This window comes from Triticum urartu, chromosome 1A (genome assembly GCF_056163025.1).
Source record: "Triticum urartu cultivar PI428250 chromosome 1A, HENAU_Tu73, whole genome shotgun sequence".
Classification (NCBI taxonomy): Eukaryota; Viridiplantae; Streptophyta; class Magnoliopsida; order Poales; family Poaceae; genus Triticum; species Triticum urartu.
In genome coordinates, this window is record NC_141873.1 from 408713453 (window position 1) to 408738205 (window position 24753).

Here is a 24753-nt window from a genome sequence, read left to right on the forward strand (position 1 = left end):
GCTCAATGAGCTATATGTTGTTATGAATTACCAAAACCACCTAGGGATAGTTGCACTATCAATCTCCCCCTTTTTGGTAATTGATGACAACATATAGATCAAAGCTTCCAAAAATGATAATAAGCAAGAAATATATCGTCGCTTTGAGAAGTATGTGATAAGTAAGAGCTCCCCCTAAATTTGTGCATATTTAAAATTTGCTTTGGACTGCAAATGCACAAAGAGTTAGAGTCATGGGTTACTCTTCCGTGTCACATACATCTTGGTGGAGCGCTCAAAATGATAAGAATGAAATACATGCACTCATCACCAAGAAAAGTGAATGATCACACAAGATAGATAGGATAATAATATTAAGCAAGCATTAAGTGTAGCTTATGATCAAACACATGATCATCAATGTCTCACAAATAATAACGTAGTATCTCAGGCACTCAAAAGCAAACAAGTTCAAAAAACCACCAAATAAAGCAAGAGAGAAAAGCAACACACTCTCTCTCTCTCGAAGCCTATGATCTATACATCTTCTCCCCCTTTGGCAACAAGTTACCACAAAGTTCCTAGAAAATGCATAGCACTAGATCGACGCTCAGGCTTGATCTTCAGGTGGTGGTGGAGTCCGGATCACTCCAAGGATGAAGGCTTCGGTAGATGCTGAAGTAGTCGCTGGAGTTGGAGCTGAAGTAGATGCTGGAGCTGGTGGAACTGAGGCTGTGGCTGGTGCTGAAGTGGTGGCTCTTGTGTCAGCAACTGGCACGGCAGATGACCTCGGGCCTCGTGGCACTCTGTCAAAGGCATGAGTGGTAGTCCTGCCTCTCCTCTCCTGCATGTCCTCCTGGAGTTGCTCCACTGCAGACTGAACTTCCGTTACCTTGACATCCAAGTCATAGAACTTCTGTTCCATGATTCTCTCTAGGCTCTGCTGATTCTGAGTGAGGGTGGCCAGACTTTGCTCAATCCTTAGCGTGGATGCAATCAAGTAACCAAGCTGCTCTTGTTTAGTCTTCAAGAAATACTCAGATGCCTCCTCTTGAGTAGGCATCTTGGCAGCTTTCTCCTTCCTCGCCTTCTCCTTCTTCGCGTATGCTTGGGCAGATGATGGCTCGTTCTCAGTCATCACAACTTCATTGTCCTCGAAATCTGGACGGATGGGCAGGTGTTCCTTGTCCAATAGATATATGCCCGTGCCCATCTTGGAGTTGATGAGCTCCTGAATTTGAGGGGCATATCCGCAGCTCCTCTTCTGATCTGCTGCAGTCCTCTTGATTGTTTCCACTATGAGGCTCATCACCTTGAACTTCTGAGGCACATCAAACACATGTAGCAAGTTGATAGCATGGCCTCTGATCATCTTGTGATCTCCAGACTTGGGCAGTAAGGTGTGCCTTAGTATCCAATTGATCGTAGGCAGTCCTGACAGAAGGTAATGCACAAACCCAAATTTGAAGGTGTCAAGAGCTTCATTGGGAATATCCTTGTACATATTGGACATGGAGTTATGGTCCATCTTCTTCAGGGCATAGATATCCAAGTCATCATCTTGCTCCTCTGGGGCATTAATGATCTGTGCCCACTCAGCCACTGTAGATTGGTACCTTGTACCCTCAGACATCCATGTGATCCTCCCATCTGGATAAAAGTGTGCCGTGGAGTAGAATTGCATGATCAGTTCCTCGTTCCACTTTGTGAGCTTCTGCCCAACAAAGTCAGCTACTCCACAAGCATTAAAGCTGTCATATACTCCTGGGTAGTGTTCCTCCTTCTCCTTGATGTAGGTCCAGTCAACCCATCTCATGTCACAGACAATTGGCTTCTTATCTAGCAGCACTGTCTCATAGAAATCCTGCTGCTCCTTGGTGTGAAACCTGTAGTCCACTGCTGTCCTTCTCCTTGAAGCATATGGGTCTGCTTCTCTCCACTTCCTCAGCCCTGAATCTCTCCTGAGCTTCATATCCTCAGCCACAGGATGAGCATCGTTGTGGTCTGGGATCTTGGGCTTTAGCTTCCTTAGGACATTCTCTTCCTCTTCTTTAGCAACAGTCTCAGGCACTGGGGCCTTGTTCTTCTCAGCTGCAGGAATGCTCCGTGTGTTCCTCTTGGGCTTTGGCTTTGGAGCTGGCTTGGCCTTGGAAGCAGCTCCCCCTAATTTTATGGCATCTCCCATTAGCTTGGGTGCCTTGGGCGCTGGTGCAGCTACCTCTTCTTCATCTTCTTCTTCCATGATGGAAGCTTTGCCAAGCACTCTAGCCACAATCTTCTTCACCCTTTCCTTTCTTTTCTTGCCCTCAGCTGCAACTGGCTCTTGGGGAGTGGGCTTCTCAGTTGAGGCTCTTGCCTTTGACATGGGCTGCCTGCCTGCTGGCCTTTTGATTTTCAGACCTGGCTTAGTGCCTTGAGCTGGCTCAACTCTCTTGGAAGTGGCCTCTTCCTCTGCCACATAGTCCTCATCTTCGGAATCTGAAGTCCTCTTCTTCCTTTGTCTCGTGGCAGCCTTTGGCAAATTGCTAGGAGTGCTCCTGCTGCCTTCATCAGATGAACTGGAGGGACTAGTGCCCTCACTCATCACCACTTGCTGCTCTGACATATTTTGGCTATCACTTTGATCAGACATGCTGCAAACTGACTGCTGACCCTGTGAATAGATTATAGATGAGATATAAAAGATGAGCATCACAAAATGCAGAGATTTTTGCAAAAGAATGATCCAAAAACTTAGTTTTAGTTTCCCACTGAAATCATCTCGGATCTACCGATTTTCAAACTCGGTGATACCGGAGCAGTTTTGGAACGTAAACTAGTGAACTCGGTAGGACCGAGTCACAGTTCGGTGGCACCGAGACTGCTAGGGTTTCACTGAGTTCAAAAATCGGTCACACCGATAAGTAATTCTCGGTCAGACCGAGTCTCACTTGTGCAATGGCATAAGCCAAATCGGTGGGACCGAGTTTTTCAACTCGGTGGGTCCGAGATGGTTTCGGCGGAAACCTAAACCTAGAATTTTCGAATCAAACCTAATCTACGGGCGTTTTGACTGGATAGAAGTTTATCAAACGTGGCTAGAATCAATATGATCACAATGTGCTAGGAATCAGATTGAGGAATAGCACAAAGATCAAGTCCATACCCTAGTTCGGCGGGGACTTGCTATGGCGGCAACGGTGGGGCAGAATTCCCGTTGACGGTGACGGAGACCAGCGACTGGAGGCTGCTGGCGGCGAGAAGACGATCCGGAGACCACGAGGGCAGAGCAGGCTATCGCGCGGGCGAAGGGGTTCGGAGAAATTTCCAAAATTTTGCCCGTGACTATATATAGCCTGACCCTGTCGCTGTGACCGAGTGGAACAACTCGGTGGCACCGAGATTCATAACTGCAAGCAGTTACTAAAACTCGGTGTGACCGAAAGGTTCAAATCGGTTGCACCGAGATCGAAAACCTAGATCAACTTAATGATCTCGGTAGGACCGAAGGTGGAGTATCGGTCAGACCGAGAGTCATAAAGAGGTTTTGGAAGTTTAAGTCTATGACGAATCGGGGACTCCGAGCACTCCTCACACAGAGTGGTTCGAATCTGACTTGATCAAATTTTGTGATGCAGCATGAATAGAGTTTGAGACGAGAAAAGCATAGATAGCTAGAGGAGGTTCTTAGGCATTCTTGTCCATCCACTTGGCAAAAGAAGATAAAACCAAACAATCAAAACAACAAGTGGATGTCCTCGAATGAGTAAAATATGCAACCAACATGCTCACACAATAAGATGGCAAATGAAATATGTGGCAAGGCATGCACAACCAATTCTAGCATCTATCAAGCAATTTGCGATGACTAGGTCATCTATATATGAGTATATTGACTTAGGAGTCAAGTGAGAACACTTGATCATAGGTCATACTCATCGTTTAAGCTCAAGTAGGGTTACCACTTTTACATAAAGCATTGTTTTGTTCACATCTTTAGAGTTGCTTTAGCTCAAGTCTTAGAGTAAAGCTCCCCCTAGATGTGATATCCCCCCTAAGAGGGATGAACTAACCTTGGGTTTTGTCGATGATGACTTCATGTAGAAATTGAAGATGTGGATGCTCAATGTTGATGTAGATCTCTTGGAGCTATCCATTTGAGTGAATTGCACTTTCAATACCTTGTCCCTTGTTTTACAAACAAGAGGGTTTGTGACTCCTTGAACTAGTGCAAGATGTGGAAGTTGATTGCACTTGTTCTTGCCAAAATGATAAGAGTGAAGTATGTTGGCAGAGTCACCCTCAAGAACTCTCTAGTTCTTCTTCTTTTGGATCCACATCATCTTATGGGAATCCTTGGAGTTGTAGTCGTACTTGATGAAGTGGAACTTGAAGTAGTCTTGGGAATCCACTTGACTAAGGTCTTAGGAGCTTCTTCAAATGCATCAATTTCCTCTTGAAGCTTGTCCTTGCCTTTTTGCTCGTAGTCTTGTGGTGGAAGATCATCTTGAGCTTGTATCCCCTTGAAAGAAGCATACTTCTCTTGTTGAGGGACAAACTTTGTCTTGGGGTATTGATCTTCTTCCCACTCAACTCCATTGGCATTGAACTTTCGTTCAAAACCAACACCTTGATTCTTCCGGTGCATTCCTTGCTTGCGCACAATTTCCTCGAATTGCTTACTCCCGGCAAGGCTTTTGTACACTCCTTTCTCTATGATTCCCTTAAATAAGCTATTTTCTTGCTCAAGTGTAACTTGGCTAAGAGAATCATTAGTGGAATCAAGAGAACTACTAGAAGCAACAATATTGGATTTAGCATGATCATTGTTACTGCTAGAGGAAGAATCTTTCTTGTTACTAGACTTGATTTGAGGCATGTAAGTAGATAAGAGTAAACACTTGGCAATGTAAGAAGAACTTTTCTTGCGGAGATCATCATTGATTGCTTTTAAGAACTCATGCTCTTGCTCAAGATTGAGCTTCTCAAAGCATAATTTCTCATGAGCTCTTAAAAGTTCTCGATGATCTTCGAAGATGGTTTCATGAGCTAACTTAAGAGTGTTTAGTTCTTTAGTTAGGGCCAAATTCTTCTCCTTATCATTGTCATTCGTTTTATCTTGATTAGCATGTTTAATTGACATTTCATCATAGTATTCATCACTAGAGTTGTCACCAAGCAAATCATCACCTAACAAGTCATCTTCATCACTATTGAAATCAACATACTCGGGATGTGTTACCTTAGGACCTTTGGCCATGAAGCATCTTCCAATTCCTTCATTTGGTGAGTTAAATATGTCGTAGGAGTTGGTTGACACAAGTGCTAGACCGGCAACACCTTCATCTTGAGTATCGTCGGAGCCGGAGTAATAACTTCTCTCGGAGTGGCTGTCGGAGTCGGAGCCGGATACCCATTCACCAACATGAGCTTGATGTCTTCGTCTTGTGTAGCTCCTTGATGATCTTTCCTTCCTTTCCGAATCCTTGCTTCTCCGTGAGTATCTTCGTTCATAACGATCATCTCTACTCCTTCTCTCTCTTGGTGGTGATCCTTTGCTTCTTCTTTTTGGAGAATCTTCTCTTCTCTTGTAGGGAGCCGTACACTCATTGGAATAGTGTCCGGGTCTTCCACAATTGTAGCAGTTTCGCTCTCGACTAGAAGATCTTTTGTCATTGTAGGACCTTGACTTGGAGCTTCTATCTTTGCTTCTACTCTTGTAGAACTTGTTGAAGTTCTTCACCATTAAGCTCAATTCTTCATTGAAGTCTTGTTTCTCACTTGATGATGTAGGGGCTTCACATGAGGCTTTATAGGCACCACTTGATTTGTTGTGAAGTTCCTCTTTATCCTTAAGTGACATCTCATGAGCAACAATTCTTCCAATCACCTCCGTTGGCTTGAGATCTTTGTAATTGGGAATCATTTGGATCAATGTGCACACTGTTGGAAATATGCCCTAGAGGCAATAATAAATTGATTATTATTATATTTCCTTGTTCATGATAATCGTTTATTATCCATGCTAGAATTGTATTGATAGGAACCTCAGATACATGTGTGGATACATAGACAACACCATGTCCCTAGTAAGCCTCTAGTTGACTAGCTCGTTGATCAATAGATGGTTACGGTTTCCTGACCATGGACATTGGATGTCGTTGATAACGGGATCACGTCATTAGGAGAATGATGTGCTGGACAAGACCCAATCCTAAGCATAGCACAAGATCGTGTAGTTCGTATGCTAAAGCTTTTCTAATGTCAAGTATCATTTCCTTAGACCATGAGATTGTGCAACTCCCGGATACCATAGGAGTGCTTTGGGTGTGCCAAACGTCACAACATAACTGGGTGGCTATAAAGGTACACTACGGGTATCTCCGAAAGTGTCTGTTGGTTTGGCACGAATCGAGACTGGGATTTGTCACTCCGTGTAAACGGAGAGGTATCTCTGGGCCCACTCGGTAGGACATCATCATAATGTGCACAATGTGATCAAGGAGTTGATCACGGGATGATGTGTTACGGAACGAGTAAAGAGACTTGCCGGTAACGAGATTGAACTGGGTATCGGGATACCGACGATCGAATCTCGGGCAAGTATCGTACCGATAGACAAAGGGAATTGTATATGGGATTGATTAAGTCCTTGACATCGTGGTTCATCCGATGAGATCATCGTGGAACATGTGGGAGCCAACATGGGTATCCAGATCCCGCTGTTGGTTATTGACCGGAGAACGTCTCGGTCATGTCTGCATGTCTCCCGAACCCGTAGGGTCTACACACTTAAGGTTCGATGACGCTAGGGTTATAAAGGAAGTTTGTATGTGGTTACCGAATGTTGTTCGGAGTCCCGGATGAGATCCCGGACATCACGAGGAGTTCCGGAATGGTCCGGAGGTAAAGATTTATATATGGGAAGTCCTGTTTTGGTCACCGGAAAGGTTTCGGGGTTTATCGGTAATGTACCGGGACCATTGGAGGGGTCCGGGGGTCCACCGGGGGGGGGGGGGGCATGGGCCCCAGAGGCATACATGGGCCAAGTGTGAGAAGGCACCAGCCCCTAGGTGGGCTGGGGCGCCTCCCACTAAGGCCCATGCGCCTAGAAGGGGAGAGGGGGCAAACCCTAAGGGCAGATGGGCCCTAAGGCCCATACTCCCTGCGCCTCCCTCTCCTCCCCCCTTGTGGCCGCCACCCATAGATGGTTTTGGGGCTGCCGCCCCTCTAGGGGTGGGAACCTTAGAGGGGGCGCACCCTCCTCCCCTTCCCCTATATATATGAGGCCTAGGGGCTGCCCAATACACGCGATCTGATCTCTGCCTGTTGGTGCAGCCCTCCCTCTCTTTCTCCTCATATCTCGCGGTGCTTGGCGAAGCCCTGCAGGATTGCCACGCTCCTCCATCACCACCACGCCGTTGTGCTGCTGCTGGATGGAGTCTTCCTCAACCTCTCCCTCTCTCCTTGCTGGATCAAGGCATGGGAGACATCGTCGGGCTGTACGTGTGTTGAACGCGGAGGTGCCGTCCGTTCGACGCTAAGATCATCGGTGATTTGGATCACGACGAGTACGACTCCATCAACCCCGTTGTCTTGAACGCTTCCGCTTAGCGATCTACAAGGGTATGTAGATGCACTCTCCTTCCCCTCGTTGCTAGTCTCTCCATAGATAGATCTTGGTGACACGTAGGAAAATTTGAATTTCTGCTACGTTCCCCAACAGTGGCATCATGAGCTAGGTCTATGCGTAGTTTCTATGCACGAGTAGAACACAAAGTAGTTGTGGGCGTTGATTTTGTTCATTATGCTTGCCGTTACTAGTCTTATCTTGATTCGGCGGCATCGTGGGATGAAGCGGCCCGGACCGACCTTACACGTACTCTTACGTGAGACTGGTTCCACCGACTGACATGCACTAGTTGCATAAGGTGGCTACCGGGTGCTTGTCTCTCCCACTTTAGTCGGATCGGATTCGATGAACAGGGTCCTTATGAAGGGTAAATAGCAATTGGCATATCACGTTGTGGTTTTGCGTAGGTAAGAAACTTTCTTGCTAGAAACCCATAGCAGCCACGTAAAACATGCAAACAACAATTAGAGGACGTCTAACTTGTTTTTGCAGGGTATGCTATGTGATGTGATATGGCCAAAGGATGTGATGAATGATATATGTGATGTATGATATGATCATGTTCTTGTAATAGGAATCACGACTTGCATGTCGATGAGTATGACAACCGGCAGGAGCCATAGGAGTTGTCTTTATTTATTGTATGACCGGCGTGTCATTGAACAACGCCATGTAATTACTTTACTTTATTGCTAACCGTTAGCCATAGTAGTAGAAGTAATAGTTGGCGAGACAACTTCATGAAGACACGATGATGGAGATCATGATGATGGACATCATGGTGTCATGCCGGTGACGATGATGATCATGGAGCCCCGAAGATGGAGATCAAGAGGAGCAAAGTGATGATGGCCATATCATGTCACTATTTGATTGCATGTGATGTTTATCATGTTTATGCATCTTTTTTACTTAGAACGACGGTAGTAAATAAGATGATCCCTCATAATAATTTCAAGAAAGTGTTCCCCCTAACTGTGCACCGTTGCGACAATTCGTTGTTTCGAAGCACCACGTGATGATCGGGTGTTAGATTCTAACGTTCACATACAACGGGTGTAAGACAGATTTACACACGCGAAACACTTAGGTTGACTTGACGAGCCTAGCATGTGTACAGACATGGCCTCAGAACACAGAAGACCGAAAGGTCGAGCATGAGTCGTATGGTAGATACGATCAACATGAAGATGTTCACCAATGTTGACTAGTCCGTCTCACGTGATGATCGGACACGGCCTAGTTGACTCGGATCATGTAATCACTTAGATGACTAGAGGGATGTCTATCTGAGTGGGAGTTCATAAGATGAACTTAATTATCCTGAACATAGTCAAAAAGATCTTTGCAAATTATGTTGTAGCTCGCGCTTCGGTTCTACTGTTTAGATATGTTCCTAGAGAAAATTTAGTTGAAAGATGATAGTAGCAATTATGCGGACTAGGTCCGTAAACCGAGGATTGTCCTCATTGCTTCATAGAAGGCTTATGCCCTTAATGCACCGCTCAGTGTGCTGAACCTCGAACGTCGTCTGTGGATGTTGCGAACATCTGACATACACATTTTGATAACTACGTGATAGTTCAGTTAAACGGTTTAGAGTTGAGGCACCGAAGACGGTTTTTGAAACGTCGCGAAACATATGAGATGTTTCGAGGGCTGAAATTGGAATTTCAGGCTCGTGCCCACGTCAAGAGGTATAAGACCTCCGATTATTTTCTTAGCCTGCAAACTAAGGGAGAAAAGCTCAATTGTTGAGCTTGTGCTCAGATTGTGTGAGTACATCAATCATTTGAATCGAGTGGGAGTTGATCTTCCAGATGAGACAGTGATGTTTCTCCAAAGTCATTGCCACCAAGCTGCTAGAGCTTCGTGATGAACTATAATATATCAGGGACATATATGATGATCCTTGAGATATTCACGATGTTTGACACCAAAGTAGAAATCAAGAAGGAGCATCAATTGTTGATGGTTGGTGAAACCACTAGTTTCAAGAAGGGCAAGGGCAAGAAGGGATACTTCATGAAACGGCAATTCAGCTGCTGCTCTGGTGAAGAAACCCAAGGTTGAACCCAAACCCGAGACTAAGTGCTTCTGTAATAAGGGGAACAGCCACTGGAGCAGAATTACCCTAGATACTTGGTAGATTAGAAGGCTGGCAAGGTCGATAGAAGTGTATTGGATATACATTGTGTTGATGTGTACTTTACTAGTACTCCTAGTAGCACCAGGGTATTAGATACCGGTTCGGTTGCTAAGTGTTAGTAACTCGAAATAAAAGCTACGGAATAAACGGAGACTAGCTAAAGGTGAGCTGACGATATGTGTTGGAAGTGTTTCCAATGTTGATATGATCAAGCATCGCACGCTCCCTCTACCATCGAGATTGGTGTTAAACCTAAATAATGGTTATTTGGTGTTTGCGTTGAGCATAGACATGATTGGATTATGCCTATCGCAATACGGTTATTCATTTAAGGAGAATAATTGTTACTCTGTTTATTTGAATAATACCTTCAATGGTCTTACGCCTAAAATGAATGGTTTATTGAATCTCGATCATAGTGATACACATGTTCATGCCAAAAGATATAAGGTAGTAATGATAGTACCACCTACTTGTGGCACTGCCACGTAAGTCATATCGGTATAAAACGCATGAAGAAGGTCCATGTTGATGGATCTTTGGGCTCACTCGTTTTTGAAAGGTTTGAGACATGCGAACCATGTCTATTGGTGTATATGCATGAAGAAACTCCATGCAAATGGACCGTTTGGACTCACTTGATTTTGAATCACTTGAGACATGCAAATCATACCACATGGGCAAGATGACTGAAAGCCTCGTTTTTCAGTAAAATGGAACTAGAAAGCAACTTGTTGGAAGTAATACATTTTGATGTGTGCAGTCCAATGAGTGCTGAGGCATGTAGTGGACATCGTTATGTTCTTACTTCACAGATGGTTTGAGTAGATGTTGAGTACATTTACTTGATGAATCACGAGTCTGAATTATTGAAAGGTTCAAGTAATTTCAGGGTGAAGTTGAAAGATCGTCGTGACAAGAGGATAAAAGATCTATGATATGATCATAGAGATGAATATCTGAATTACGAGTTTGGCACAGAATTAAGACATTGTGGAAATTGTTTCACAACTAATACAGCCTGGAACACCATAGTGTGATGGTGTGTCCGAACATCATAACTGCACCCTATTAGATATGATGCATACCATGATGTCTCTTATCGAATTACCACGATAGTTTATGGGTTAGGCATTAAAGACAACCACATTCACTTTAAATAGGGCACCACATAATTCTGATGAGATGACACCGTATGAACTATGGTTTAGAGAAACCTAAGCTGTCATTTCTTAGAAGTTTGGGGCTGCGACGCTTATGTGAAAAAGTTTCAGGCTGATAAGCTCGAACCCAAAGCGGATAAATGCATCTTCATAGGACACCCAAAACAGTTGGGTATACCTCCTGTCTCAGATCCGAAAGCAATAAGGGATTGTTTCTAGAATCGGGTCCTTTCTCGAGGAAAAGTTTCTCTCGAAAGAATTGAGTGGGAGGATGGTGGAGACTTGATGAGGTTATTGAACCGTCTCTTCAACTAGTGTGTGGCAGGGCACAGGAGTTGTTCCTGTGGCACCTACACCAATTGAAGTGGAAGCTTATGATAGTGATCATGAAACTTGAGATCAAGTCACTACCAAACCTCGTAGGATGACAAGGATGAGTACTACTTCAGAGTGGTACGTGATCCTGTCTTGGAAGTCATGTTGCTAGACAACAATGAACCTACGAGATATGGAGAAGCAATGGTGGGCCCGGATTTCGATAAATGGCTCGAGGCCATAAAATCCGAGAGAAGATCCATGTATGGAAACAAAGTGTAGACTTTGACAGAACAGCTCGATGGTCATAAGGCTGTTGAGTGCAGATGGATTTTAAAAGGAAGACGGACAATGATGGTAAATGTCACCATTAAGAAAGCTCGACTTGTCGTTAAGAAGTTTCCCGACAAGTTCAAGGAGTTGACTACGGTGAGACTTTCTCACTCGTAGCGATGCTAAGAGTCTGTTGGAATTATATTAGCAATTACTGCATCATTTATGAAATCTTGCAGATAGGATGTCAAAACATTGTTTCCTCGACGATTTTTGAGGAAAGGTTGTATGTGATACAACCGGAAGGTTTTGTCAATCCTGAAATATGCTAATAAGTATGCAAAGCTCCAGCAATCCTTCTAAGGACTGGAGTAAGCATCTTGGAGTTGGAATGTATGCTTTGATGAGATGATCAAAGATTTTGGTGTATACAAAGTTTATGAGAAACTTGTATTTCCAAAGAAGTGAGTGGGAGCACTATAGAATTTCTGATGAGTATATGTTGTTGACATATTGTTGATCAGAAATGACGTAGAATTTCTGGAAAGCATATAGGGTTATTTGGAAAGTGTTTTTCAATGGAAAACCTGGATTAAGCTACTTGAACATTGAGCATCAAGATCTATAAGGATAGATCAAAACGCTTAATGGTACTTTCAAATGAGCACATACCTTGACATGATCTTGAAGGTGTTCAAGATGGATCAGTCAAAGAAGGAGTTCTTGCCTGAGTTGTAAGGTATGAAGTGAAGACTTAAAGCTCGACCACGGTAGAATAGAGAGAAAGGACGAAGTTCGTCCCCTATGCTTAAGACGTAGGCTCTACAGTATGCTATGCTGTGTACCGCACCTGAAGTGTGCCTTGCCATGAGTCAGTCAAGGGGTACAAGAGTGATCCAAGAATGGATCACAGGACAGCGGTCAAAGTTATCCTTAGTAACTAGTGGACTAAGGAATTTTCTCGATTATGGAGGTGGTAAAAGAGTTCGTCGTAAAGGGTTACGCCGATGCAAACTTTGACACTAATCCAGATTATTCTGAGTAGTAAACTGGATTCGTATAGTAGAACAGTTATTTGGAATAGCTCCAAATAGAACGTTGTAGCTGCATCTAGGAGATGACATAGAGATTTGTAAAGCACACACGGATCTGAAAGGTTCAGACCCGTTGACTATAACCTCTCTCACAAGCATAACATGATCAAACCCAGAACTCATCGAGTGTTAATCACATGGTAAATGTGAACTAGATTATTGACTCTAGTAAACTCTTTGGGTGTTAGTCACATGGGGATGTGACCTTGAGTGTTAATCACATATCGATGTGAACTAGATTATTGACTCTAGTGCAAGTGGGAGACTGTTGGAAATATGCCCTAGAGGCAATAATAAATTGATTATTATTATATTTCCTTGTTCATGATAATCGTTTATTATCCATGCTAGAATTGTATTGATAGGAAACTCAGATACATGTGTGGATACATAGACAACACCATGTCCCTAGTAAGCCTCTAGTTGACTAGCTCATTGATCAATAGATGGTTACGGTTTCCTGACCATGGACATTGGATGTCGTTGATAACGGGATCACGTCATTAGGAGAATGATGTGCTGGACAAGACCCAATCCTAAGCATAGCACAAGATCGTGTAGTTCGTATGCTAAAGCTTTTCTAATGTCAAGTATCATTTCCTTAGACCATGAGATTGTGCAACTCCCGGATACCGTAGGAGTGCTTTGGGTGTGCCAAACGTCACAACGTAACTGGGTGTCTATAAAGGTACACTACGGGTATCTCCGAAAGTGTCTGTTGGGTTGGCACGAATCGAGACTGGGATTTGTCACTCCGTGTAAACGGAGAGGTATCTCTGGGCCCACTCGGTAGGACATCATCATAATGTGCACAATGTGATAAAGGAGTTGATCGCGGGATGATGTGTTACGGAACGAGTAAAGAGACTTGCCGGTAACGAGATTGAACTAGGTATCGGGATACCGACGATCGAATCTCGGGCAAGTATCGTACCGATAGACAAAGGGAATTGTATACGGGATTGATTAAGTCCTTGACATCGTGGTTCATCCGATGAGATCATCGTGGAACATGTGGGAGCCAACATGGGTATCCAGATCCCGCTGTTGGTTATTGACCGGAGAACGTCTCGGTCATGTCTGCATGTCTCCCGAACCCGTAGGGTCTACACACTTAAGGTTTGATGACGCTAGGGTTATAAAGGAAGTTTGTATGTGGTTACCGAATGTTGTTCGGAGTCCCGGATGAGATCCCGGACGTCACGAGGAGTTCCGGAATGGTCCGGAGGTAAAGATTTATATATGGGAAGTCCTGTTTTGGTCACCGGAAAGGTTTCGGGGTTTATCGGTAATGTACCGGGACCACCGGAGGGGTCCGGGGGTCCACCGGGGGGGGCATGGGCCCCAGAGGCATACATGGGCCAAGTGTGAGAAGGAACCAGCCCCTAGGTAGGCTGGGGCGCCTCCCACTAAGGCCCATGTGCCTAGAAGGGGAGAGGGGGCAAACCCTAAGGGCAGATGGGCCCTAAGGCCCATACTCCCTGCGCCTCCCTCTCCTCCCCCCTTGTGGCCGCACCCATAGATGGGTTTGGGGCTGCCGCCCCTCTAGGGGTGGGAACCCTAGAGGGGGCGCACCCTCCTCCCCTTCCCCTATATATATGAGGCCTAGGGGCTGCCCAATACACGCGATCTGATCTCTGCCTGTTGGTGCAGCCCTCCCTCTCTTTCTCCTCATATCTCGCGGTGCTTGGCGAAGCCCTGCAGGATTGCCACGCTCCTCCATCACCACCATGCCGTTGTGCTGCTACTGGATGGAGTCTTCCTCAACCTCTCCCTCTCTCCTTGCTGGATCAAGGCGTGGGAGACATCGTCGGGCTGTACGTGTGTTGAACGCGGAGGTGCCGTCCGTTCGGCGCTAAGATCATCGGTGATTTGGATCACGACGAGTATGACTCCATCAACCCCGTTCTCTTGAACGCTTCCGCTTAGCGATCTACAAGGGTATGTAGATGCACTCTCCTTCCCCTCATTGCTAGTCTCTCCATAGATAGATCTTGGTGACACGTAGGAAAATTTTGAATTTCTGCTACGTTCCCCAACACACACGGTTTCATATTTTCCATCCAAGGCTCTTAGAATCTTCTTGATGATGAATTTATCGGTCATCTCTTCACTTCCTAAGCCGGCAATCTCATTTGTGATGAGAGCAAGCCTAGAGTACATTTCAGCGACACCTTCACCATCCTTCATCTTGAACTTGTCAAGTTGGCTTTGAAGCACATCCAACTTGGATTCCTTGACGGAGTCGGTACCTTCGTGCATATCAATCAAAGTGTCCCAAATTTCCTTTGCTTTCTCAAGGCGGCTGATTTTGTTGAATTCTTCGGGGCACAATCCGTTGAAGAGAATATCACAAGCTTGAGCATTGTATTGCAACATCTTCAACTCATCCGCGGTAGCTTCACGGTTCGGTTCTCTCCCATTAAAGAAGTCACCTTGCAAACCAACACACACAATAGCCCAAACGGCGGGGTTATGTCCAAGAATATGCATTTTCATTTTATGCTTCCAACTAGCAAAATTAGTACCATCAAAGTAAGGACCTCTACGGTGATAATTTCCCTCGCTAGACGCCATACTCTCCTAGGTTGTGAAACCAAGGCTATGACCACCAAAAGCTATGGAGATCAAAGCAAATGGAGACCAAAGCTCTGATACCACTTGTAGGATCGAAAGTATGTCTAGAGGGGGGGTGATTAGACTACTTGACCAAATAAAAACTTAGCCTTTTCCCAATTTTAGTTCTTGGCAGATTTTAGCTAATTTGGGACAAGTCAAGCAATCATCACATAATTCAAGCAAGCATGCAAAGAGTATATAGGCAGCGGAAAGTAAAGCATGCAACTTGCAAGAATGTAAAGGGAAGGGTTTGGAGAATTCAAACGCTATTGGAGACACGGATGTTTTTCCCGTGGTTCGGATAGGTGGTGCTATCCTACATCCACGTTGATGGAGACTTCAACCCACGAAGGGTAACGGTTGCGCGAGTCCACACAGGGCTCCACCCAAGGGTAACGGTTGCGTGAGTCCACACAGGGCTCCACCCACGAAGGGTCCACGAAGAAGCAACCACCCACAAAGGGTCCACGAAGAAGCAACCTTGTCTATCCCACCATGGCCATCGCCCACACAGGACTTGCCTCACTAGCGGTAGATCTTCACGAAGTAGGGTATCTCCTTGCCCTTACAAACTCCTTGGTTCAACTCCACAATCTTGTCGGAGGCTCCCAAGTGACACCTAGCCAATCTAGGAGACACCACTCTCCAAGAAGTAACAAATGGTGTGTAGGTAATGAACTCCTTGCTCTTGTGCTTCAAATGATAGTCTCCCCAACACTCAACTCTCTCTCATAGGATTTGGATTTGGTTGAAAGAGGATTTGAGTGGAAAGAAACTTGGGAAGGCTAGAGATCAAGATTCATATGGTAGGAATGGAATGTCTTGGTCTCAACACATGAGTAGGTGGTTCTCTCTCAGAACATATGAGTTGGAATGGTGTGTTTGTTCTGATGGCTCTCTCCTCGAATGAGAAGAAGGTGGAGGGGTATATATAGCCTCCACACAAAATCCAACCTTTACACAGTTTTCCAATCTCGGTGGGACCGAATCAATAAGCTCGGTCGGACCGAAAATGTAAACCTTGTGACCGTTAGTGATTTTCGGTGGGACTGACATGCAACTCGGTAGGACCGATATGGTTAGGGTTTGGGCATAACGTAATCTCGGTGAGACCGATTACACAAACTCGGTGAGACCGAATTTGGTAATCAGCTAACCAGAGAGTTGGTTAGGCAAACTCGGTGGGACCGATTTGCTCTTTCGGTGAGACCGAGTGGAACTCGGTGAGACCGAAAAGTTACAAAGGGGAAACACTGAGTTTACATTGCAATCTCGGTGGGACCGATTCGCTCTTTCGGTGAGACCGAAAAGTTACGAAAGGGAAACAGAGAGTTTGCAACCCCATCTCGGTGAGACCGAGATCCCTATCGGTAGGACCGAATTGCTAGGGTTTGACAGTGGCTAATGACAAGTGAAACTCGGTGGCGCCGGATAGGAAGAATCGGTAGGACCGAGTTTGGCTTAGGGTTTAGGTCATATGTGGATATGGGAAAGTAGTTGAGGGTTTTGGAGCATATCACTAAGCACATGAAGCAAGAGGCTCATTAAGCAACACCTCATCCCTCCTTGATAGTATTGGCTTTTCCTAAAGACTCAATGTGATCTTGGATCACTAAAATATAAAATGAAGAGTCTTGAGCTTTTGAGCTTGAGCCAATCCTTTGTCCTTAGCATTTTGAGGGTTCCACTTTCACATCCATGCCATGCCAATCATTGAGCTTTCCTGAAATAATCATCCTGGAATAGCATTAGCTCAATGAGCTATATGTTGTTATGAATTACCAAAACCACCTAGGGATAGTTGCACTTTCACATACTTCCTTCATGAGGTAGAGTAGATTCGTGCGATAACACATCGTTGAAGGAGGCGGGACAAGTTGCCTCCTCGCCATAGTCGCAGCCAAGCCAAGGTTTCCACGGTCCAGGCCGTGATTCTGGCATCGACAAAGGCAATATGGTTCCCCTCCGACCGGGCAAGGGCAGCTTCGACACCAAGCGCCTGGTCAAGGCCAACCATTTCATCGTCCAACTGCCGAACAAGGACCTCCACCACTATAAGTCTATGATGTGTGTTTCTTGTTCTTCTATTATCCCCATGATTAATTAGCAACACTCTCTTGTCCTGAAGAAAATCATATGTGCATGTGCGCGCGTGTGAGTCCTAATCTGAATTTGTACCGTGGGTTTAAATAACTCCAGAAGTCACATCGCACGCGTCCTTGGCCGAGGAGTGATCAATGAGCCGGTGAACCTGCACATGGCGTCTTCTCACTCTGCTTTATTCTCTATTGGAGCTTATATCATTATGATCTGTTGACTTTTTGATAGCGGAGATCGTATTACAGTCATAAGCCGTAGCTGTTATGACTTGCTTGATAATAGTTTAAGGTAAATTTCCAAAATAATTGTGGATTATTCTCCTCTTCCATTTCTTGATTTTGTAGATGTTTTGAAGGAGCTGTTGCAGGCCTTTCCTGCTCTAGCTATGACCACAAACTTTGTAAACGCCACAGCTCTGGAAACTGCTGCCATTCAGGGTCACATTGACATTGTCAACCTCCTACTAGAATCTGATGCTAGCCTTGCCAAAATTGCGAGAAATAATGGGAAAACAATTTTGCATTCCGCGGTGAGGATGGGCCATGTGGAAGTTGTCAGACGATTGTTAAATAAGGATCCAGGGATTGGTTTAAGAACAGACAAGAAGGGGCAGCCGTCACTGCATATGGCTTCCAAAGGAACAAATGCTGAAATTGTGGTTGAGTTGCTGAAGCCTGATGTCTCAGTTAGCCATCTCGAAGACAACAAGGGGAACAGGCCACTGCATGTCGCAACTCAGAAGGGCAATATCATTATAAGTGAATAGATATTGCAAATCATTTTCTACAAGGGGCTTGCTTCGGTAGACCCCTCCTCAACAAAACGTAGAAGGGCAGAATGGTCATACGGAAGAAATGTATGCCCACCTCGTATTGTACAGTTATGCCGGGCATACGTATACCACACGCATGGCCAAAAAAACGCCACGATCTACTCGCCCACCCAATCTTCTCGCCAGCCCCATCTGGTCGCCCGATCACGGTAGTTCCAATTGGCCTATCACCGCCGCCGCGGATCGCTGCCGTACGAACCCCGCCCGACGCCGCCCTCACCGTCCCAACTTTGTCCGTCACCGCCTCGCACCGTCATCGTTCGTGGCCGCCTCTCACCGTCCATCCCAACGTCGTCCGTCGCCTCCTCTCAACGTCCGTCCCAACGTCGTCCATCGCCGCCTGTCACTGTCATCGTCCGTCGCCCCTCTCACCGTCGTCCTCCGTCGCCGCCCTCGTCGTCCCAACGTCGTACGGGGCCGCCTCTCACCGTCCATGTCCGATGCCGCATCCGCACCACGCCCCCCCTCCGCGGATCCTGCCAAGCATCCGGCCAGTTGATTGTCGTGCACGTCACCGCCTGAAGGCCGTCGTCGAACGCCGGCGACGTCTACACCATGGGCCAAGGTTTGTCATCTAAACCTAGCGGACATGGGGCGGGCATGATGGATAGAAGTGAGGGATAGTTCATGCATGTACTGATTTAGGGTTTAGGGTTCATCAAAACCTCCTGCCGCAGCGCCGCCTCTACGGACTACCGCATGATTTAGAGAACTATTGTTGCTTTGGGCATGATGCAGTGTACTAAACCTAACACATGATGTTTTGCAGTTCTGTGAGTTAGGCGTGTTGACATGGATGAAGAATCCGCATTCGGGAGGGACGAGAATGATACTGATAAGGTGACTAAGACCGATAACGATAATTTGAATGAAGATGATGACAGCAGTGACAACGATTCCGTCTCGTCATATGATATCTTACCTCAGGAGGATTTTGATAATAATGAACATGGCACAAATAGCGAAAACGTAAGTGGCATATATTTTGATTTTATTTTTGAATTTGCAAAGTATGGCATGGCTAACTATATATCTTTGTGTACAAATTTATAGGAAGATGTGGATGTTGACAATGTGCAACATAGTTGGCAGGATTCATTTGCAGATAACTTGAGCCAGGTTAGTTGATAGATGGTGTACACCGATTAATAGTATGATTTAAATGATAGTAATTGACATATATATTTTCAAATGAATGTTGTAGGAGGAGTCAGATGGTCTGAGCGTTGATCACGATGAGGGAGAGATCGCTATTGAGGAGGCTCAAAGGCAGCAAAAGATGCTTGAGACACATTGGAAGGTCATGGCTATGACCTTTCGGTCGCAAGGGGATGCATACATATTCTACAACAATCACGCCAGAGAGCACAGGTTTAGCATCAGGAAATAGAAGGTGAAACGAGGTGGTTCAGGAATGATACGGTACCGGCGGTTTCTTTGCTCCAGTGCAGGGAGAAGGCAGAGCAAGTTCATAACCATGGAGGGCCGCAAGCGCAGGCTTAGACCGGAGACTCCTTGCGACTGCGGTGCACATATGGTGGTGAAGCTGGACAGAGAACATGGCGTTTGGTTCGTTGCATCATTCGTGGATGATCACAACCACGCGATGGCTCGGCCCGACAAGGTTTGTTTTTTGTGGTCACGCAGACGGATTGGAGATGGCCAGAGGGCCGAGATATTGGCGATGGAAGCGGCTGGGATAAGAAAGCATATTATAATGGACAACTTCATCAGCAGATATGGTTCGTACGGTAAGTGCGGGCTTATCAGGAGGGACATTTACAATCTTTGCTGCAGAGAAAAAATGAAGCTCATTGCAAAGAGTGATGCAGAGACGACAGTTGGCATTATGAGGAGCAGGAAGGAGAAGGACCTCGAGTTTTTTTTGAGTATGTGCTTGACAAGGAAGGGCGACTGAAGAGTATGTTCTGGTGCGATGCACAGACGCGGAGGGACTATCAGGACTACAGAGATGTGGTCGTGTTTGATAGCACATATAAGATGAACAGATACGGTATGCCGTTCGTCCCCTTTGTCGGAGTTAACAACCACCGTTGCACCACCGTGTTTGGTTGTGCCATCATTGCTGACGAGACGGAAGGGACATACGTGTGGCTGCTGCAGACATTTATGAAGGCAAACTGTCAGGTGAAGCCAAAGTCAATAGTCACAGACGGTGACACTGCAATGATCCGGGCTATTCGGACTGTCCTGTCAGATGTTTTCCACCGTCTTTGCTCCTGGCATATCGAGAAAAATATGCAGAGGCACCTGCATTACAAGTCACTGGATGAGTTCAGATCGCTCTTGTACTATGCCACCTCTCAAGCGAACTTTGAGCAGAGATGGAAAACTTTCTATGATAAGTGGAAGATGGATAGAACTAAAGAGTGGCTTGACAGGATGTACAGGAAGAGGAGACTGTGGGCAGCTTCATATCTTTCCGATGGTTTTTTCCTTGGTATGCGAAGTAACCAGAGGAGTGAAAGCCTCAACTCCTGCCTTCACCTTCACCTGGACTACGGTATGACAATTGTTGATTTGGTGGTGCATTATGAGAACTGTATAGTTCGCCTGCGTGAGAACGAGGCGTACGATGACTACGAGGCATTCCAGAAGGAACCACCATCGGTTACTGAATATAAGGCCCTTGAGGAGCATGCCGCCAAAGTATTCGCACCTGCTAATTTCTACATCCTGCAAGATGATTTGCATAAGATGGCTCAGTTGGAGATATTTGAGACGCTCGTGGGAATTGGTCATCAGACATTCATGGTGACATGGAAGGATAACCACAAGGTCAGGTACAATGTTGTTTATGATCCAGGTAACTCAGAAGAAACTATTACATGCAGTTGTCTTAGGATGGTTCGGAAAGGGCTGCCATGCAAACACATTCTCTTTGTTCTCCATCATCTGAACTTAACTGAAATACCAAAGTGTTGTGTCCTGCGTCAGTTGTCCAAACATGCGAGAGATGGGTTGCCTGTGCAGCGGAAGAGTGATATGTTTGGATGGGGTTGGTCAGGGCCATTGGAGAGAGAACGGTATAGTGCAATAACCATTAAAACCGCAGAAGCTGCTCATGTTGCAGCAAATGATCCCTTCTTGTACGACGAATTGATGAAGTGTCTAGACAACATAATAGCGCAGAAATTTTTTTCAGAGGAGGAACTTATAGGAAGTAGAAGGTATGCTATGCTGAAGAAGGAGGCAAGTCAGGCGCAACAAGTTGATCCTGGTATTGGTGATCCTCAGAAAGTTTCGACGAAGGGTGCACCTAAGAAGGGGCGATCGAAGGGGGGCCCCGACGTTACAAAGAATGGTAGGCGAAAATATTTTACAGAGAAGAAAAGTGGTCCTTTGTGCAGTCTGTGTGGTCTCCCAGGTCATAACAAGGCTACATGCAGTAAGAACGAGAAGTGAGTTGCAACCTTCTTATTTTTGTTATGTTGCTACTTTGATTTTACCAACTATATTTGCTCACCCATTTCTTTATGTTTTGTTCAGGAACTGGGCGTAGAGACACAGCTTGGTTTGTAGGAAGAATAAAAGTGATCGCATGAACCTATGTTGTTTTTTATTCATACGTGTGTGCAAGAAAACTTGATAAGTTATTTGTTTATGTTTTCTCAAAATATTTATGTAATAAATTTGTATTTTGTACCATCCTATGTGAAATAGTCTGCAATTTGAACATTTTGTTTATTTTGTTTGGATGATCACTGTATCCAGGTTGACCCCGCTGCGATTTTGTTTGCTGTTGTTTCATGATGATGACATTGCATATGTTATACTACCTGGGCATATGAGTTAAGTTTTTTGTTTGCTACCTGGACATATATGTTGTACTACCTGGGCATGATGATGATTTTGTTTGTTGTTTGCTGCTGTTTCCGGCCGCTCCTTTTTGTCATTTTTTTCAAAAAGTGAAGTTACAAAAAAATAGCCCAACCACCGCTGTTGGGCCCATAGTAGCTTACAGAAGCTACCCAAATTAAGCCCAAAGGCGACTCGGGCGGCTGATCGAGGCCACTAGCGGGCCCAGCAATGGGGTCCAACAGGGCAGTGGAGTTCGAAACAGGGGGCGGAGGCAGCTATTTAAGCCGCTCCTCGCCCCCCCCCCCCCCCGCTTCCGAGGTGGGACTAAAACCGGCGCAATGCACTGCACGCGGCCTCGGCAGGGCTCACGAGGCCGTATTCTGCACCGTGACCGGCCGGCCCAGTTCTTCCCATTAGAGGCAGGCCGCCACTCGTCCTCCTCCCCTGGCCCACACCCCCTCCCCTTGCCCGCACGGGGCTCCTCCCCCGGCCCACGCCCCCTCCCCTCGTGTCACACCCTAGCTAGTTCAAGCATTAGAGTGTGCATCATGTTTAAATTTCTCTTAAATTTGAAATGGGGAGGGCAGAAACCCCCAACACCCCCCTGGAAACAACTAGAGTTTACTAAAATTATTTTCAATGAACCTGAAATGCCCTTCTAAAAAGTTCACCCTCTTTGTCTTGGGTTAAAACCTTTGGCAAAATTGGTGCACATTTTTCTAGGTCAACAGAAGGTCATTGAATTAAATCATAAGTATTTGAATTTGGGCATTTAAATGCTATAAAATAATTTAAATGCCCAAATAATTCTGGAAATAAATGTTTGCTGTTGGAAATAATCTAAACAGAGCCCACAATTATTTTCAGGATTTTTGGAAACGTTTTAGTATTTTAATTAAAGCCCAACAGTTGCAGTTAAATAGAAAAACTTAAACAAATTAGAAAAAAGGAGAGAGAGGGAAGCTACCTGGGCCTTACCTGTGCTGGCCCAGACCACCTGGCTCGTCCTAGCCGACTGGCCCTGCCAGTCGTCGTCCTCCTCGCGCCAGAAGGACGCGGAGCGCGTGGCCGGCGCCCGCGGCCACACGCCGGCCACCTCCTGCTTCCGCCGACGCCTGGAGACGCCTAGGGGTGCCACGCGACCCCCACGTCCCCCTCTCATCCTCTCGCACTCTCCCCCTCGTCTCTCTCACTCTCCCCCGTGATGGCCGAGCGCGAACCTCGCCGCTGATCGCCGTAGTTGCCACCAGAGCCACCCCCTCGCCCCTCCGACGAGCCCAATAGCTCCGCCTCGTCGCCCTGCACCTCCCCGCCGACCCACGCGACTCCAACCACCGCCGAACGCCGTCTTCGCCCTCGTCTTCAACATCGGGCACCCGAGCCATCTCCGGTCGATTCGCCGCCGCCAGGACCTCCCCGAGCTCGCTGACCCCCTCTCCGACCCCGCTGTGAGCTCCTCTTCCTTTTCCCGTAGCTCCCGTGCTCGTTTGGCCCCTGTAGCCGCCACCTCCACCGCACCCGAGAGCTCCCCGCCGCCGGCCATGGCGCCATCGTGGCCAGAGCCACAGTGGCTCGAAGCCAAGCCCACCTTTGAGCTCAGCGCAGCACCAGGAACCCGTAGCCACCACCAGCTGCTTCTTCCGTGCACCGTAGCCTCGAAACCAACCCCGCCCGAACTCCGGCCGCCGCCACGAGCTCGATTCCGGCGAGCTCGCTCCACCCCAGCTCCTCCCACTTGCCCCACTAGATGCGCGCGAGCCCCAGCTACGCGTAGCACGTCTCCGCCGTCGATTTGGTCACCAGGGGACCAAATCCGAAGCCCTCCGCCGTCTCGGCCTCGCCGGCGGCTCAACGCCGGCGGGATTAGCCCCGCTGACCAGGGGTTTGACCCCAGTTTGACTCCCCTGAGTCAATGACAAGTGGGCCCCCTCTGTTAACTAAATCAGATTAGTTTTAACTAAAGATAATTAGCTTAATTAACTACTGACACGCGGGACCCACCAGTCAGGTTTGACCTGGACGTTCCCATTGACCACCGACGTCACTCTGACGTAATGCTGACGCAGTAATTAAATTACTGGAATTATTCTTATACAGGAAATTCCAGAAAATAGTCAAAACTTCTAAAAATCATAGAAAATCAACCATAGCTCCAAATGCAAAGATTTATATATGAAAAATGATCAGAAAAATTCAATCTATCCATCTGTAATGGTTTCATGCATGACAAAACAAGTTTACCTTGCTGTTTAAGCAGAATAAGGAAATGCACTATTAAGGCCGTGTTTAATGAGCTAATATTTGAATCTTTGATTCAAATGAGTTCATTCCTTTCTATTATAACTTGCATTAGGCCAAGACACATTCATATTGCCATGTCATAGCATGCATCATATTGTTGCATACCGTCATGTGTTGATTGTGTTCGATGTGTTCTTCGTGGTAGGTTCTGCCTCCGAGGATATTCACGAGTATCCAACTGAAGGGCAGTATCCCACTACCACTCCATCAGGCAAGCAACCCATTGATCATTCCGATACAAACCCATGTTCTCGCTTCTGCTCTTGTTTACTGCATTAAGACAACGCGTTTCAATCTGCTGTGTGCTACGATAGTTGAACCCTTATCCTCTGCATGACCTGTCATTGCCATAGTAACTAGATGAAACCCACTAGCATGTGTAGGAGTTGATTGAGCCATGTATGTGATTCCTACCTTGCTATGCCTGCTATGCTTAGAGTTGTGTCAGGTCTGGTTCATCTGGGTGATGGGCTAGAGTGAAATGCTTATGTCGG

At 46.2% G+C, this 24753-nt stretch overlaps 1 protein-coding gene across 1 annotated transcript; it reads left to right on the forward strand.

Annotated features, from left to right (window-relative positions):
* The first annotated feature begins 20059 nt into the window (after positions 1 to 20059).
* On the forward strand, positions 20060 to 21562 carry LOC147991458 (protein FAR1-RELATED SEQUENCE 5-like). The gene has a single exon (XM_087538676.1). The coding sequence runs from the start codon at positions 20060 to 20062 to the stop codon at positions 21560 to 21562; it is 1503 nt and encodes a 500-aa protein (XP_087394802.1).
* Positions 21563 to 24753: the final 3191 nt, after the last annotated feature.